General features: G+C 40.1%; 1 protein-coding gene and 1 long non-coding RNA gene across 7 annotated transcripts in view; one reads left to right on the top strand and one right to left on the bottom strand.

The window, feature by feature from the left end:
- Positions 1 to 15,761, top strand: part of LOC120477097 (uncharacterized) — a 283,701-nt gene that overhangs the window by 142,187 nt on the left and 125,753 nt on the right. The window lies entirely within an intron of this gene.
- Positions 1 to 15,761, bottom strand: part of celsr1a (cadherin EGF LAG seven-pass G-type receptor 1a) — a 103,343-nt gene that overhangs the window by 13,419 nt on the left and 74,163 nt on the right. For all 6 annotated transcript variants that reach the window (XM_039668493.2, XM_039668491.2, XM_039668492.2 and 3 more), the window contains 16 exons: positions 11,739 to 11,911; positions 11,476 to 11,661; positions 11,292 to 11,405; positions 9,723 to 9,897; positions 9,487 to 9,628; positions 5,898 to 6,018; positions 5,589 to 5,772; positions 5,375 to 5,476; positions 4,361 to 4,455; positions 4,022 to 4,231; positions 2,226 to 2,409; positions 1,834 to 1,977; positions 1,571 to 1,751; positions 1,271 to 1,438; positions 1,047 to 1,173; positions 633 to 833 (listed from right to left, as the gene is read on the bottom strand). In XM_039668493.2, coding sequence (XP_039524427.2) covers positions 633 to 833; positions 1,047 to 1,173; positions 1,271 to 1,438; positions 1,571 to 1,751; positions 1,834 to 1,977; positions 2,226 to 2,409; positions 4,022 to 4,231; positions 4,361 to 4,455; positions 5,375 to 5,476; positions 5,589 to 5,772; positions 5,898 to 6,018; positions 9,487 to 9,628; positions 9,723 to 9,897; positions 11,292 to 11,405; positions 11,476 to 11,661; positions 11,739 to 11,911 — 2,507 coding nt within the window. The remainder of the gene's footprint in view (positions 1 to 632; positions 834 to 1,046; positions 1,174 to 1,270; positions 1,439 to 1,570; positions 1,752 to 1,833; positions 1,978 to 2,225; positions 2,410 to 4,021; positions 4,232 to 4,360; positions 4,456 to 5,374; positions 5,477 to 5,588; positions 5,773 to 5,897; positions 6,019 to 9,486; positions 9,629 to 9,722; positions 9,898 to 11,291; positions 11,406 to 11,475; positions 11,662 to 11,738; positions 11,912 to 15,761) is intronic.

The raw sequence follows: 15,761 nt of genomic DNA, 5'->3' as shown, positions 1-15,761 counted from the left end.
TATACATGCCTTCTCTACAGAGTTAGACCTAAACAGTGTGTCCGACATTTAGCCAGACCTCACATATATTAAACTAATGTGAGAGTGTGTGGGTATAACTCTAAATCGACCCCTAGTACTAGCAGACACCAGTGGTGCCTCCATGAGAAAAATCTTCCATTCATGAGTGGTGTTGCAAACATATTTTCATGTATAAAGCTTCTGTTGTTTCACATGCTGCAGCATCTATATACAAATCTGAAGTATAAAATGCTGTAATCCACCAAAAAGAGAGTGTCAAACCACATATAAATGGATTTAAACCATTAAAGCTCTTCTCTACTCAGTAATAGATTGTCAAAACCCCCAAATTAAAGCCACCACACAGCCATTTGTCAAAGAAACCTCAACTATATCCAGCTGTTAATTACAGACTTAAGAAAAGTAATTAGTGGAATTTGAGAATGGGGATCTACATTCTGGATATTGCTGAGACTTTCTTGATGAGAAGACACCAAACCACATTTATCAAAATGCTCACTTGTGATTTAACGTGATGAAAGATCAAACCCATCTAGCCAGTCTTATAATTTCATGTGTGGGCTTTTGAGTTCTTGCTCGCTTTCATTTGACCGTATTTTGCAGTTCCTCACCGGGTTGTCGGTCTGGTTGATTCCGATGAGGAAGACCAGCTCGGAGAAGAACAAGGCGGCCACCAGGTTCTTGTGGATGCTGTGGAGATTGGAGCGTAGTTTGTGCAGGATGGCCAGCAGGATGAAGGTGAGGAGGAGCGCCAGCAGAGAAGCGGAGACTGTGGTGTAGGTGACAATCTTCAGGGGAAGAACATCACCATGCTGACAGAATGAGAGATAAAGTCGATAAAAGACTCAGAAAAGCCAAAAAACCAAACAGATTTTTTTTTTTAAAGGGATAGTTCACCCATTTACTCTTATTTGGGCTTAATCTTTGGAACACATCTTTGGATTTCTGTCCAACCAATCAACATTTGCAAGCTTCCAAAAGATCATAGCAAAAGCAAAAGTCCAAAAGCCTTTTATCCACAGTACCTCTCTCTTGGAGATGTCCATAAGGACGGCAAAGCTGGTCAAGTGATTGCAATGGCAGCTTATGTGCGTGTGGTTCCTGGAAATGAGGTCACATCCTTTGGACGACCAGCCGCCTGTACCACCAACACTGACAAACAGAGAGTTAACAGACATTAATCATCTACACACCAACAAATTACTGAAATAACAAGCATTATCTGTAGTGACTTGTGGTTGTGACTCACGTGATAGAGTGGTTCCAGAACACACACACAGGTTTGGTTCTCTCCTCCGTCTCCAGAAGATTGTATTCCAGCGTGATTGGTTGCTCCAGAGGAATGTGTAACGGCTCGCCTTCACTGTACACAGTTGTGCTCACGATGGGGGTGTTAATGACTGGACGGTTTGGCAGCCTGTGGAAACAAAACGGGCAGCGATGACATGCTAAATGGATCTTCTGAGTTTGACTGTGGAATGCCACCAGGACTAAATATTTGGACAAGTACTATTCATCCGGATAAGCACTAAAAAGTGGCGTTCTGTACCTGAGACTCCGACGGTCGGGGTCGTAGTGCTCTGGTAGGAGCTGGCCTAGAGTTTTATAGATGATGACGGCAACCACAGGAAATGGTGGAGAACTCTCAGCGTGCCTTTTCCTCTTGTTTGTAGCCTGATCATGCTCTTCATCAGAGCTTCCCTGAGATTCTGGATCATCTGTAGGAGAAACTACCAGAACAAGATATTTCACAGTTGAGCTATTTCTAAGTAAATCACAACTCGGTGTCTGTTACTATAATGTATGCTTTACCTTTATGATCTGAAGGTTTAAAGCTGAATTCCGGGAAAATAACAGATGACTTAAGGTCTTTGGGACACTCCTGGTCAGTTGTTTGGAAACGAGGGATTTTGACCTCATCTGGAGAAATGGCGTCCAAATAATCCACTGCAAAAACTGAGGAGTCAAAGAAAGACTGAGGTTCAGTGTTCAAAGCTATTTACTCAATAAGGTCTACAGTGATGGTTGATTTGACCAAGCCATAGTAATAAAGCCTTTTTAAATTTTCTAATTGAGTCCTCTTGCTTTTTCGTCATATCCAAAGTGTGCCTCTTTTTAACCAAACTTTGAAATCCAGGAATACCCTACTGTTTGCTTTGAAAGGTCTACAGTGCATTTGAATTGATTTAATCAATTCAACTCACCCATGTTCTCGGTAACAATGATGAAGGGTTTCAGGTAGGTTTTCCTCATGTTCTGAGCCACAGTGTTGGCGTATTCCTCAAAGTTTCTCAGCAAATGCGCTGTGCCTCCTTCTGTTCTCTGTATCTGGTCCCAGTGCTCTTTATTACTGGCGTCCAAGATCGCACTGCCGGCCTTCACTATGTTCTGAAACATTCAAACGCATACCTCAGTATTATATGGTAACATTCTGGAGATGTGAGAGCCATTAGAAGTCCGAATCTGGGCCAAGACGAGACATAATGAATGTGGTCTTAAAAGTATCCTTATCCTAAAACCATGTATCAAGATAAGCAACTTTAAACATGGGCGTTTTCGTTCTCATGACATCAGTCATTATATGCTGTGTTATTTACACTAATCCACTAAACCTCAAAGCTCACAATTTTGGGCTGCCAGAGTTTTTCTTTCTTTTCAAGCACAGCAGACACCGATTGAAAATGCTCCCAACATCCCATTATTGGTATAGCAATAAACAGTGGTAAAAAGTGCTTGCATGTGCAAAAGTTGACGTCACACGGTTGCTCAGGTTGTTGTCACAGTATGTGGTTCACACACTTGCAAATACATTTTTACATTCACTGAAGAAGATGTGCCTGGCAAGTATCAGTTACAATTCAAAACTTGAGTATTTATGATATTTTGGATATTACGATGTCTGCAATGGGCACTGCCAGTCTAGACAACTCTTTTAATTATAATGGGACCTTGTTTAATCACGTCACGACATGCCGCATATGTCCGGTGTAGATTTCTTTGTTTTTTTAAAGGGTTAGTTCACCCAAAAATGAAAATTCTGTCAGTATTTACTCATGTTGTTCCAACCCCGTAAGACCTTTGTTCATCTTCGGAACACAAATTAAGATATTTAAGATATTAAGATCGCTCCTGCATACTAGTCCATAGGCTTTCTGAGGGAATGACTTTTGCTCGCATCGAAAAGTCATTAAAGACATCGTTAAAATAGTCCAAGTGACTACAGGGGCTCAATTTTAACTTTATCAAACGACGAGAATACTTTTTGTGCGCAAAAACAAACAAAAATAACGACTTTAGTTCAACTATTCACTTCCTTCTCCATGGGCCTGTAGTCAGTTAACGTAGTGTGATTGCGAAAAGGGACGTCACACGTAGGCTCACTATTGGGCGACGCTGGTCATGTGTGTGATACGTGTGACGTACAATAACAGAAGCTTACGCTATTAAACTAGTAACCTGACTCGCGCAGAGGGAGAAATAAACGAATAGTTGAAATAAAGTCGTTATTTTTGTTGTTTTTTGCGCACAAAAGTGTTCTCGTCGTTTGATAAACTTAAGATTGAGCCCCTGTAGTCACTTGGACTATTTTAACGATGTCTTTAATGACTTGTCGAGGACAGCAAGTCATTCCCTCAAGAAGCCTATGGACTAGTATGCAGGAGTGATCTTAATATCTTAAATATCTTAATTTGTGTTCAGAAGATGAACGAAGGTCTTACAGGGTTGGAACAACATGAGGGTGAGTAAATACTGACAGAATTTTCATTTTTGGGTGAACTAACCCTTTAAATCATCTCTTCTCCACAAGTTGTATAATTTGAGGTATTATGAGAGTGATAAAGTTCAATAGTTGGGTTTGTTCATACAGTATATGTAACCCTGAACTGGATGTATGAGGAAAAGTAACACTGATCCTTCTCGTCTTAAACACCACAAATAAGTATTAGAACTGAAGCAGATTGTATTTAGAAAGCAGTAGAGATGAAGAAGTAAATCCAACCTCGTTAAATTTGGCGTCGCGCATGGCGGCCAGGTTAAAGCCCTGTTGCTGGCTCTCATAGCGCAGGATCCAGGAAATGAGCTGGAAGGACGTCTTCACGTCGTTGCCGTAGAAGGAGCTGGTCTGGTCGGTGGCGTTTTGTAACATGTGAGCGATGTCCTTCGATTTCTGCCCGTCCATTATGGATTCATTACGATGCAACTCCTCATTCTGACCGGAAAGAGGTGAGGTATAAACAAGAGTAGGACAGATAGAGAGGTAAATTCAACTTTTTCAATAATGACAACCATGATATGTACGTTAAAATCGATTTATTATTATTAAAACAGCTAGATGTACCAGTTTCTTGAGGTGGGAGAATGTGATGGTGGTACAGTTGAAGAGTTCAGGGGGAAGCCAGCCTTTCTCATCACTGCAGTGCCTAACAGCAGTACCTACGGTCAGTAAGAAAACAATATGATGAATAATATAATAAATAAAATACATTTTAATAACAAAATACATTACAAAAATATTAAATGCTTTTACTGAAAGTACAATTTCAGAAGTTTCTCATACCAAGACCTCGTTTTTTTTGGTAAATGTGTCTATACAAGCGATGCCAAGCCATGTACCACAATGGCTTCATTAACATTCGGTTACCCGACCAATGAAAAGATCTAACTGGATAGTTCTGCCAATGAGAGTTCTTTGTTAACAGAGCTGACTAATGTCAGTGTGGGGTGGGGCAGTGCCAACCGACAGAAAAACACTGAAAACACTGGCATTTGCACAAGATTCAGACTCTTTTTTTTCCTTTTAATGTCTTACACTAAAAGACAAACCATTGTAGCTAACTAAACCAAAATCAAATGTCAGGTAGTATAACCAACAGTATAATAATGCCAAGGTCATGAGTTAGGTTCCCAGGAAATTGCATAAACTGATACACAGTATACTTGGAAGTCACTTTGGAAAAATGCATCAGCCAAATGTGAATGTAAATAGATGTATTGATTTTTGAATCATGAATATTGTGATGTTTCTTGAAGTTTTACCATTTGACAGCCTGAAATAACCTTGTCATTTCATTAAAAAATTGATTATCTGATATTTTTAGAGACATACTGACTTTAAAACTCCTCTCTTTGAAATAATTTCCTGTTTCATTGTTGTCTTGAATTTATTTATTTTTTTGTTGGTTAAACATGACATATAGCATTTTATTGCTTATAATTGTAACACCATGAATTTTTCAAAGATATTCCTTATTAATACAGACTCTTATTTTCCAAAATATCATCACATATTCTTTAGTTTGTATATGATCATTTAGATTCAAATCAATTCAATAACAAGGCCTGCAGCACTCACCAATAGATCCCTTGGGGCAATTCATGGCAACTGGACGCCCAAAATTGGTCCTGGGCCACCAGATTCCAGCATCAAAGGCTTTTGGGCATCCCTCATACACAACTGAAGGATGAAGATATGGAACATTACGATACTCACTTAGAACTACATTAGTGTAGATGCACATTACCACATCTTTGATTTAAACTCAAAGCATGTTAGAGGGAATACATACCCTCACAGCCCGTGTTGGTCACTTCAGAGAAGGGGTTGTCGCAGCGGTTGCACTGTCTCCCAATCACACCTGGCTTGCAGGGGCATTGACCTGTCTCTGGGTCGCAGGAGCGTGAAGTGGCACCCACATGGAAGCAGTCACAGGGGAAACAGGTATCACCGTCTTTCGGTCGGTAGTAGTTGTCCTGTGGGAAAGAGATACTTTGTCACAATAGTCAAGGGACATTTTGTAATACTTGGATAGCAGGTCCCGGCTGAACGGCTCAGAGCAGTTTGGGTGAATGTTGTTAAAAAAATACCATTTTCATACCTTGCAGCGACATTCTCCAGTAGTCTTGTTGCAGTCGGGGTTAAAACCTTTGATGACATCACAGTTGCAAGGACCGCACATGGGGCTGCCCCACCAACCACGAGGACAGGGTTTCTCCACTCTGTGTGCAGAAAAGACATTCATTTACAGTGGGGCCCAAAAAGTCTGAGACCACCAGTGAAATTGCATCTCTTTAGAATTCTTTTGTCATATAATAAAAAGTTTTTCATTACAAATTATATGAACAGAAGAACAATTTGGGTGAAAAGAAGGTCCAGAACCTATTCTACAGAAATGTTTCTCCTTCATTTAATGTCATAATAATGACAAAAAAAGGAAATTGAGCTGATTGGCAAGACTGATTGGCCTCTTTTGATCTTGCAGCCAATGAGATTGTTGCTTGCCCAACATTGAAATAGTCGGGTTCATTGTTTGTTGTAAGCTAGTCCTGCATCAATACCTCTGAACCTCTCAACCTCCCCCAACACCCCCTGCCTAGATCTAGGTCTCCCCCAGTTCCACCTGCATAGAACTAGATCTCCCCCAGCTCCACCTGCGAAGATCTTGTTCTCCCCCAACACCACCTGCCTAGAACTAGATTTCCCCCAGCTCCACCTGCCTAGAACTAGATCTCCCCCAGCTCCACCTGACTAGCTCTAGATCTCCCCCAGCTCCACCTGCTTAGATCTAGATCTCCCCCAGCTACACCTCATAGAACTAGATCTCCCCCAGCTCCACCTGCCTAGATCTAGATCTCCCCCAGCTCCACCTGACTAGATCTAGATCTCCCCCAGCTCAACCTGCTTAGATCTAGATCTCCCCCAGCTCCACCTGCCTAGAACTAGATCTCCCCCAGCTCAACCTGCCTAAAACTAGATCTCCCCCAGCTCAACCTGCTTAAATTTTGATCTCCCCAACACCACCTGCCTAGATCTAGATCTCCCCCAGCTCAACCTGCCTAGAACTAGATCTCCCCCAGCTCCACCTGCTTAAATCTTGATCTCCCCAACACCACCTGCCTAGATCTCCCCCAGCTCCACCTGCCTAGATCTCCCCCAGCTCCACCTGCCTAGAACTAGATCTCCCCCAGCTCTACCTGCCTAGAATAGATCTCCCCCAGCTCCACCTGCCAAGATCTTGATCTCCCCCAGTTCCACCTGCTTAGACCTAGATCTCCCCCAGCTCCACCTGCCTAGAACTAGATCTCCCCAGTTCCACCTGCCAAGATCTTGATCTCCCCAGTTCCACCTGCTTAGACCTAGATCTCCCCCAGCTCCACCTGCCTAGAACTAGATCTCCCCCAGCTCCACCTGCATAGAACTAGATCTCCCCCAGCTCTACCTGCCTAGAACTAGATCTCCCCCACCTCCACCTGCCAAGATCTTGATCTCCCCAGTTCCACCTGCTTAGACCTAGATCTCCCCCAGCTCCACCTGCCAAGATCTTGATCTCCCCAGTTCCACCTGCTTAGACCTAGATCTCCCCCAGCTCCACCTGCCTAGAACTAGATCTCCCCCAGCTCCACCTGCAAAGAACTAGATCTGCCCCAGCTCCACCTGCTTAGATCTAGATCTTACCCAGCTTCACCTGGCAAGATCTTGATATCCCCCAGCTCCACCTGCTAAGATCTAGATCTCCCCAAGTTTCACCTGGCAAGATCTAGATTTCCCCCAGCTACACTTGCAAGACCTAGATCTCCCCAGCTCCACCTGCCAGGACTAGATCTCCCCCAGCTCCACCTGCCTAGATCTAGATCTCCCCCAGCGCCACCTGCCAGGACTAGACCTCCCCAGCTCCACCTGCCTAGAGCTAAAAGCAATAACAGCTTATCTTACATGCTCATAGCAGTATGTATGTGTGTCTATCTCTACACTCAGAGAATCAATAAATCAAGAAGATCAACCATTCATCAATCAAAGGCAGGATTTTTCATGATGTAGGGATCAAGAGATTAGATGTGTAGGTAGGCAGACTTTTGACGATAAGCAATAACACAACAGTTAAGGCAGGAAACTGGCGAGAAACAGGCTTGTGCCTGTTTGCACAAGCAAATATAGACCAACTGCCCAAGTAAACGAATTTGAACCTCATTTTCTTGGGTGGCCGTGGACTTTTCTACAAGTGCATGTTTATCCTGTGCTTTACACAGAAATCAGGTGATTTAGAAAATACAGTCACCAAACTGTGCAAAATGCAAATAATAAAACACAATGGAATAGCAAAATAAATAGGTTCATCAGCTTACACATCAGAGGAGAAATGCTTGCCATATTCACTGTTGTTAACGTCAAACGCCGAGCATCCAATCAAAGTCAGTGTATTTTAATGCAAATTCATCATTTACTTGGTAGAAGCTAGGCAAATAAAGCTAAATTGAAAAAGCCTAAGCCCATGTTAATAATTTATCACATTTGAGTGCTTTCATGGTCACATTAATGTCCAACACTGGACTGCACTTTGCAATTTGACAAGTGTGTGTTATTATGCTATTATGTGTGCTAATCTGCCACATTTCCAAGATATTGCAACCGTTTTGTGAGTGTGCGGCAGAAGGTCCGATGTAGGTCAGTATATTTCCATTGTTGACTTATTTCAGGACACTGAAGGCGAGGAAACATTCCTTTCTTTGTAACTCCTTAAAAAGTGCAGACTGCAGGGCCGCATGGTGCTTATTAACTCAACATCAGGTGCTAGCTGCGTGTTTGGGTCTTAATCTAATAGGGGACAGACATGTCAACAGAGTGAGAGAGGAAGCAAAAGGAAAAGACGTCCCACGAGTGACTGCTGAGACAGGAATTCATCGCTGATCAGAGGTGTTTAGCAGATTAAATATGAAAGTAAAAGGGATTATGATGAAAAGGACAATTCTGCGGATCTTGTGCAGACTTGTGACGGTGTATTGTGTTGTTTACCCGGCGCTTTGTGGAGAAGAGCCAACACAATGACAGACACACCCACACAAACCATTGGAATGAAGATGACATCCATAATGCAAATCATTTACACTGCTACACTGCACAATTGTCATGATCTCGACTCAAAGACAATCTCAATTCAACTCCAAGTTAACATGAAGTACTTTGGAAATTTCAATGTGTTAGAGTTGGAAAAAAAAAAAACAGTTTTATTGTAAAAACTCATTGCAGTGTTTCATTACCATTAAGAATGCAACAGCTTCATATCCATCCTGAAATTAAGTAAGCTGTAATGTAAAGTCAGCCAGTCACTATCAGAATATAATTAGTTTGTCAAGACCTGACGCTGCAGAAATGTCCCATGCAAGATCTATTATTAGACATGACTGAATTTGACCAGTTGAACCAGGACAAAAGACTTGACTAGCAAGCCAGCTAACAATTTTTTTAAATACTTTTTCATAATGTTCCCATTATTTCTTGATGTTCTCAGAACGTTCAAAACGTCTAGTTTTTAAAACATGTTTATGAGAATTTTAGCCTACTTTTTGATTGTTTCACGTTTTGAAACAAGTAATGAGTAGTTAGACCAGATAACTATGAACGAACGATAAACAAATGAACCTTGCCAGAATGTTCCGAGAACGTTTCCTGTTCGCTGGGAAGCGACTTACTTGTTTTCACAGTACTGTCCATAGTAGTCATGACTGCACTCGCAAGTGTAGCCGTGAGAGGAGCTCGGCTTACGGACACACGTGGACAAATGCTCACACGGGTTCAGGTGACACGCATCAACACAATCTTTGCCAAAGAAACCTGTGAGTGACAGAAAGAGAATTTGATTAACGTGTGTGAACTCAAATGAGATGCATCTGTCCAATGGCAGGGAATGTGATGCAGGTGTCAGTACCGGGGTCACAGGTGCAGGTGTGTGCGTTCCAGTCGTCTGTGCAGTCGCTGTTCTCGGGGCAGATGTCGGAGTCGCAGGGGTTGGCCACATCACAGCCTTCCTCCACGTGGATCTTTAGCGCCTTCTGCATGTTGATGTTAGCTGTGTTGGTGGCGGTCTCCCCCATCCTGACCCCCTGGGACACATTTACATACAGTCAGTCACCTTACACTTATGACCAGATGTACTAAACAGGGCAAGTGGGTGAATCTACCAAGACCAGCACAAATTAGCATCTGGTTTAAAATGTGCTTTTTTTGGGGTGGTAAATAATGGCGCAAACTTGTAGCGAACTTCAGACAGTTTTCTTCAGGGTCACACATAAAGGTCATCATAATTCCTCAGGCTCTGTTTATTTATTCTGGTTGGAGATTGATATGTTCCCCAGTGAACAACAAATATACTCAAATTGATTCGAAATACATTTATTTTATGCTAAATATGCTAAAAACTTTTGGTATACTAAATTGGTACATATAATAGTCAGCTAAACTGGAACAACTAATTTTGTACTTAATGCACTTTTAGTTATCCGGAAATAGTGCTGAGGTCCAACTAAAGATATACTTAAAGGGATACTCCACTTTTTTTTTGGAAATAGGCTCATTTTACCACTCCCCCAGAGTTAAACAGTCGAGTTTTACCGTTTTCGAATCCATTCAGCCGATTTTCTGATATTTAGAAGAATATCAGTAACCAGACAGTTTCTGGTCTCATTGACCTTCATAGTAGGAAAAAAATATACTATGGAAGTCAATGAGACCAGAAACTGTCTGGTTACCGATATTCTTCTAAATATCAGAAAATCGGCTTAATGCATTTGAAAACGGTACAACTCGACTGTTTAACTCTGGGGGAGTGGTAAAATGAGACTATTTCCAAAAAAAGTGGAGTATCCCTTTAAGTATATTTGATTGTGATAAGTGGAACTATTGCAAGTATACTTTAAATATCTTGCAAAGACTGATATTTTACACAGCACATACTATCCTTACTAATAGTGAGCACATTTATTTATTATATTAAATGTGTATTGTGCACTAAAGACATACTCCAAATAAAGTTTAATTATAATATTTATATCAGTAAGTCTATTCAATAAGCAATATGTCAGTAAATATGTTAATTGATTTGTAGTAAACTTAGTTTCAATCATTAACAATTATCAAGCTAAAATAATAATTGAAAAAATCAACTCGGTCCCATTTTATACACAAAACAATTACTTGTATATTTTTTTTTTTTGATAACGCTTCCTTTTACAATCCAAATACCCATGTAAATACTATGTACTTATTTTAGTAACTACTGTACAATTACTGGGTAATAACTAGTACAACCCCTAAACCTACCCCTGTTCCATGTACTTACCTTATATTAGCCAGTACTTTCTAGGTAAGTACACTGTAAGTACTGTACTGTAAATGGAACCGTTACCTTTTTTTTCCAATTCCTGTTTAGCTGTTTTGCCAAGAAACTGCTACTGTCTCATTCTAGGTGAAAGATTCAAAGGTTTTCCCATGGCCTCACCTGCATGCATCCCTGAAAGCCCTGCTGGACGCTGCTACTCGCTCCCTGAAGCCCACCGATGAACAGACTCGTCAGCTTGAGTCCAGGCAGAACATTTCCAATCTCTGCTGACTTCTGTAAAACATGCAAGGATGTCAGTAAACAGGTTTCATCTTAAGGACTTGTTAAGACTTGTAAGACTGACCTTGAACATGTCGTAGTCCAGTAACACCTGTGCCATGTACTTAATGTCCTTCCCATCTTTGCTGCTCCTCAGCTCCACGAGAAGGTGATGCCATTCCCCGTCGTTCACTCGGACCTCCGGGAAATCCAGCGTGGCCACTTTCTCCTCTCCCAGAAGCACTTCAAACCGCACATACTTGTCCCTTATCTTAGAGGAAATGGTTTCAAATGAAACATTTACTCTATATAATGGTACATTGTGCGGTGTAACATTTGTACACTTACCAGAAGGTTGATTTGAGACGTGTCCCCAGCGTTGACCTGCATTAGGGTCGTGGTTCCACTGGTCTGTCTGGTGCGGAACATTAGGCCGATGTACCAGGGCACAGCGATGGTGATATCAAGCTTATCCCATGAAACCATGGCATGACCATCAAAGTGCTGCGGTGAAGGCATGACTGCAATAAAGAAAGAAATGGATTGTGACTGACTGCATAAAAATACATATTTTAACATAAACTGTAAAAATACTAGCAAAACTGGATTTCTTCCAGACTGCAGTATATGTGACTGCTTGACCAATGGCATTTATCTATATATGTATATATGCATTTCACAGGCGAAATCCAATAGGAATTGGTGCAATTCACGCCGATTTGGCTCAGGTTCAAGTTGGCCAACAGAAATCTGCTGCGTTTGATATAAACATCTGTGTGAGCAGTGCTTCATTCTTCTCTGTGCTATTGATATTGGCAAATTGCACACACAATTTAGCCTTTTTTGCACATTCACTGGCTCAATGAGACCTTGTGGGTGATGGGACTTTGAATTTGGGTCTCAACTTTGCTGATCACATTTTACCTTTTCCTTTGTCCTCACTATAATGTTCAATGGACCAAAAATGGACCGTTTTCAGAGTCTTGTGGCTCTGGGCCACATATTGGAAGTTTAATCAACAGTATCTTGACAATGAAGTCATAACATCTATTAAAAACTCCTGCAGTTTAAAGGAGTGGAGAAGCCTTGAACAAACCAAGACTTATCAGTGCTGCACTCCCTTCTACTGTTTGATTTGTGTGCAGGCAAATCGCATAGCAGAAGTGTGATCATATGGAAACGCTACTGTAGAGTCACAGAGTCAAGTGAGGACTTGAGAACTCAATGAGCCCTGATCACTGGAACTCCTACTGTAAACCTCACATCACAGCAGAGAGTTTTTAAAAGGATACTCCACTTTTTTTTTTTTGGAAATAGGCTCATTTTACCACTCCCCCAGAGTTAAACAGTTGAGTTTTACCGTTTTTGAATCCATTCAGCCGATTTTCTGATATTTAGAAGAATGTCAATAACCAGACAGTTTGGTCTCATTGACTTCCATAGTAGGAAAAAAATATACTATGGAAGTCATTGAGACCAGAAACTGTCTGTATACTCATATTGTTCTAAATATATAAAAAAAATCGTCTGAATACATTCGAAAACGGTAAAACCCAACTGTTTAACTCTGGGGGAGTGGTAAAATGAGCCTATTTCCAAAAAAAGTGGAGTATCCCTTTAAAGGAATGACACATGAGACTTGATAAATTCTACCCTCAGTAATATTACATTTACGTTTATCCTTTGGCCGCTTTATTCAACGTGATTAACATTGAAGTCGTCAAGGTATCATTTTTATCAATCCAACACATGACCTTGGCGTTGCTAGTACTATGCTTTGTCTTTGAGTTACATGTATAAATGGGACATTTCTTCAGACATTGGAATGACCAGAGAAAGATGGTGAATGATTAAATGAAAGAATGAATAAGTGAGTAAATGATTTTTATTTTTAGAGAACTATATCTACAGTATATGTGCTTGTTTAGTGTCTTTAGACTTGGGTCAAGAATTCTCTGACAGCCACCCACAATGCATTATGCTGTCAAGTTTTGCTCAAGCAAGCACCACCCACATTTTCTTAAAGAAAAAAAAAACACCTACATGTATATACTTTAAGCTTGATCCATAAATCTCAGAATTTTTTTTAAAAATGTCTGAAATTTGAAGAGGCATAATGAACTAAAGTGTCATATTGCCTGACGTGACTGAATTTTGAGAAGTCACCAAGGAACTGCCAGCCATCGTGGGCCGAATTACGTGTTTTACTAGAGATGGACACTCTATCTGTGCTATGGCAGAAGTGTAGAGAATAATATCTAAATTACGCTTTGCTCCCATTGGAAATGAGCCATTCGCTCCAAAACAGAGCTATCTAATAACGAAAACAAACTGCAAAATCAAGGCTTCTTCATGCATCCATCCAATCAGCATCAAAAATAACACCCTTTCCAAGCAGACACGCTTCTCTGCCAGAATATTAAATTGGAGAAGGCAGTTTCAGTCAACAAGGTTGTGGTTAGATGATGACATGACTTGAAGATACAGGTTTAACAATGGAGCGCTGCCCCAACAGGCCTGTGGAGGGACCTGAAAGACACCAGCGTGATTCACACTATCCCCTCTCATTCGAGTATTGGCGAATTTATTATCCTGTAAACATTTTTTATTGCGAATTTTTAAATCCACCAAAGAATTAGTTAAGAACAGAGGGTTCTGTGATTCCTGTAATTGTGAGTGAATCTGGGAATAGTGATTTCAATCCAGATCGGCACGTACTCCAAAACTATCAATTAAACTACGTTGCAAAAGCTAATGAGCTGACTTATTATTTTGTGTTTTCTCTCTTTTTTGGCTAGTCACACTTAAAATAACTGTAGGGGGGTGAACAGACAGTTTAGCAGTAGATTTACGATATTATTGTACAGCATGTGTAGCATTTGTATATAGCAATAATTCATGTTTAAATATTAAAGTTATCATCAATACTGGTATATTGTGACACCCCGAAAATCGTTTAAATTTGGATTATTTCAGCCAGCATTTGTGTGTGCTGTGTAGGCTTATAAGAATACTGAATTGTTACATAAGCATCATGTTAGCACAAATCAACTGATTATAAATGTACTTGTTTTTTTATCAATTAGTGAGAAGTATCAATAAAAAATAATTAAATACACTTAAAAAATCTACTTTTTCCCAACATGTGTGTTTTGTCTTTTTGAAGGTTTCAAGGCATTAGCTTAGCAACATGCTAACATCAAACTTTGGTAACACTTTACAATACGGGTGCACTTATGAATGCTTAACTAATGAACAGATAATCATGAGTTGATGTATAACTTGAAGAATTACTGCATCAGCAACTAATAAAGGGTCTATATGATTAATAGATTAAGTAATACATGAATTGCTATTAATTCAATGTGTCATTGTATATTATTTCTTAATAACATATTTTATTAACTAATAGTGTAAATTAATGTGTTAATTACCATAATTAGTCAAAGCTATGCACTTCAACTTCCAGTTGTCTGATTTAATTAATCATTGGCTAATTATTTGCAAAGGTATCATTACGTTATGACTTTACTTGTTGGGGCACATCATTATTAACTAGTCATTTAGTAATTGTAGTAATTTGCACATGAATTTGCACTAACAATGAAGCAATTAATCATGTATTAATGCATATTAGTGTACCTGTCATATTATCTGGAAGTTGAAATACAAAGCTTTGGCTCATTCTGGTAATTAACATATTAATTAACACTATTAGTTCAAAAAATGAGTTATTATGGAATTAATCCACAATTACATATTCAATTAATAACAATGAACTATTTAATAATGAACTAATACATTAACCCTACAAACTCTTAATTAGTTCCTAATGTGGTAATCATTAATGCATAGCTTAAATAATCATTAGTTACTCATTAATTCTGTATTATCTGTGCATTAGTTAAGAATGAATTAATGCTTATTAGTGCACCCGTATTTTTATATGAGCGCTATTTGTGAGGGGATGGAATGGTTGCCTGACAGTAGACAGCAAGGTGGCAACAAAATAATTAATCATCTGAGGGTTTATCTTTCGTAAAACTCTGAACCGAAATTACAGTTTTTTTTTTGTTTGGTTTGACCCACAAGGCCACAACAACAGGTTGAAGAACCAAAGCTTTGATATTGTTGGCACTTATTGTGCAGATTAGAGGCATTATGGGAAATGCATTGGCAACTCAACTCGCATATTGCTCAGAGTATGTGGAGTGCGTATCCGTAAAGTTATTATGAGGCAGAAAAGGAGAGTGGAGCAGATCCTGACTGATGCTTATCGGCGGAGACATTTTCCTTTCAGGAAACACTGTCGCATTAACGCCACTGCCTGCTTCCTTAAAGTTCACGAGCAATCAACGCCTTGTTCAGAAT

Source organism: Pimephales promelas, chromosome 24 (genome assembly GCF_988280905.1).
Source record: "Pimephales promelas chromosome 24, fPimPro1.hap1.1, whole genome shotgun sequence".
NCBI lineage: Eukaryota > Metazoa > Chordata > Actinopteri > Cypriniformes > Leuciscidae > Pimephales > Pimephales promelas.
Note: the sequence above shows the minus strand (reverse complement) of the source record. Positions and strands in the feature narration are given on the sequence as shown.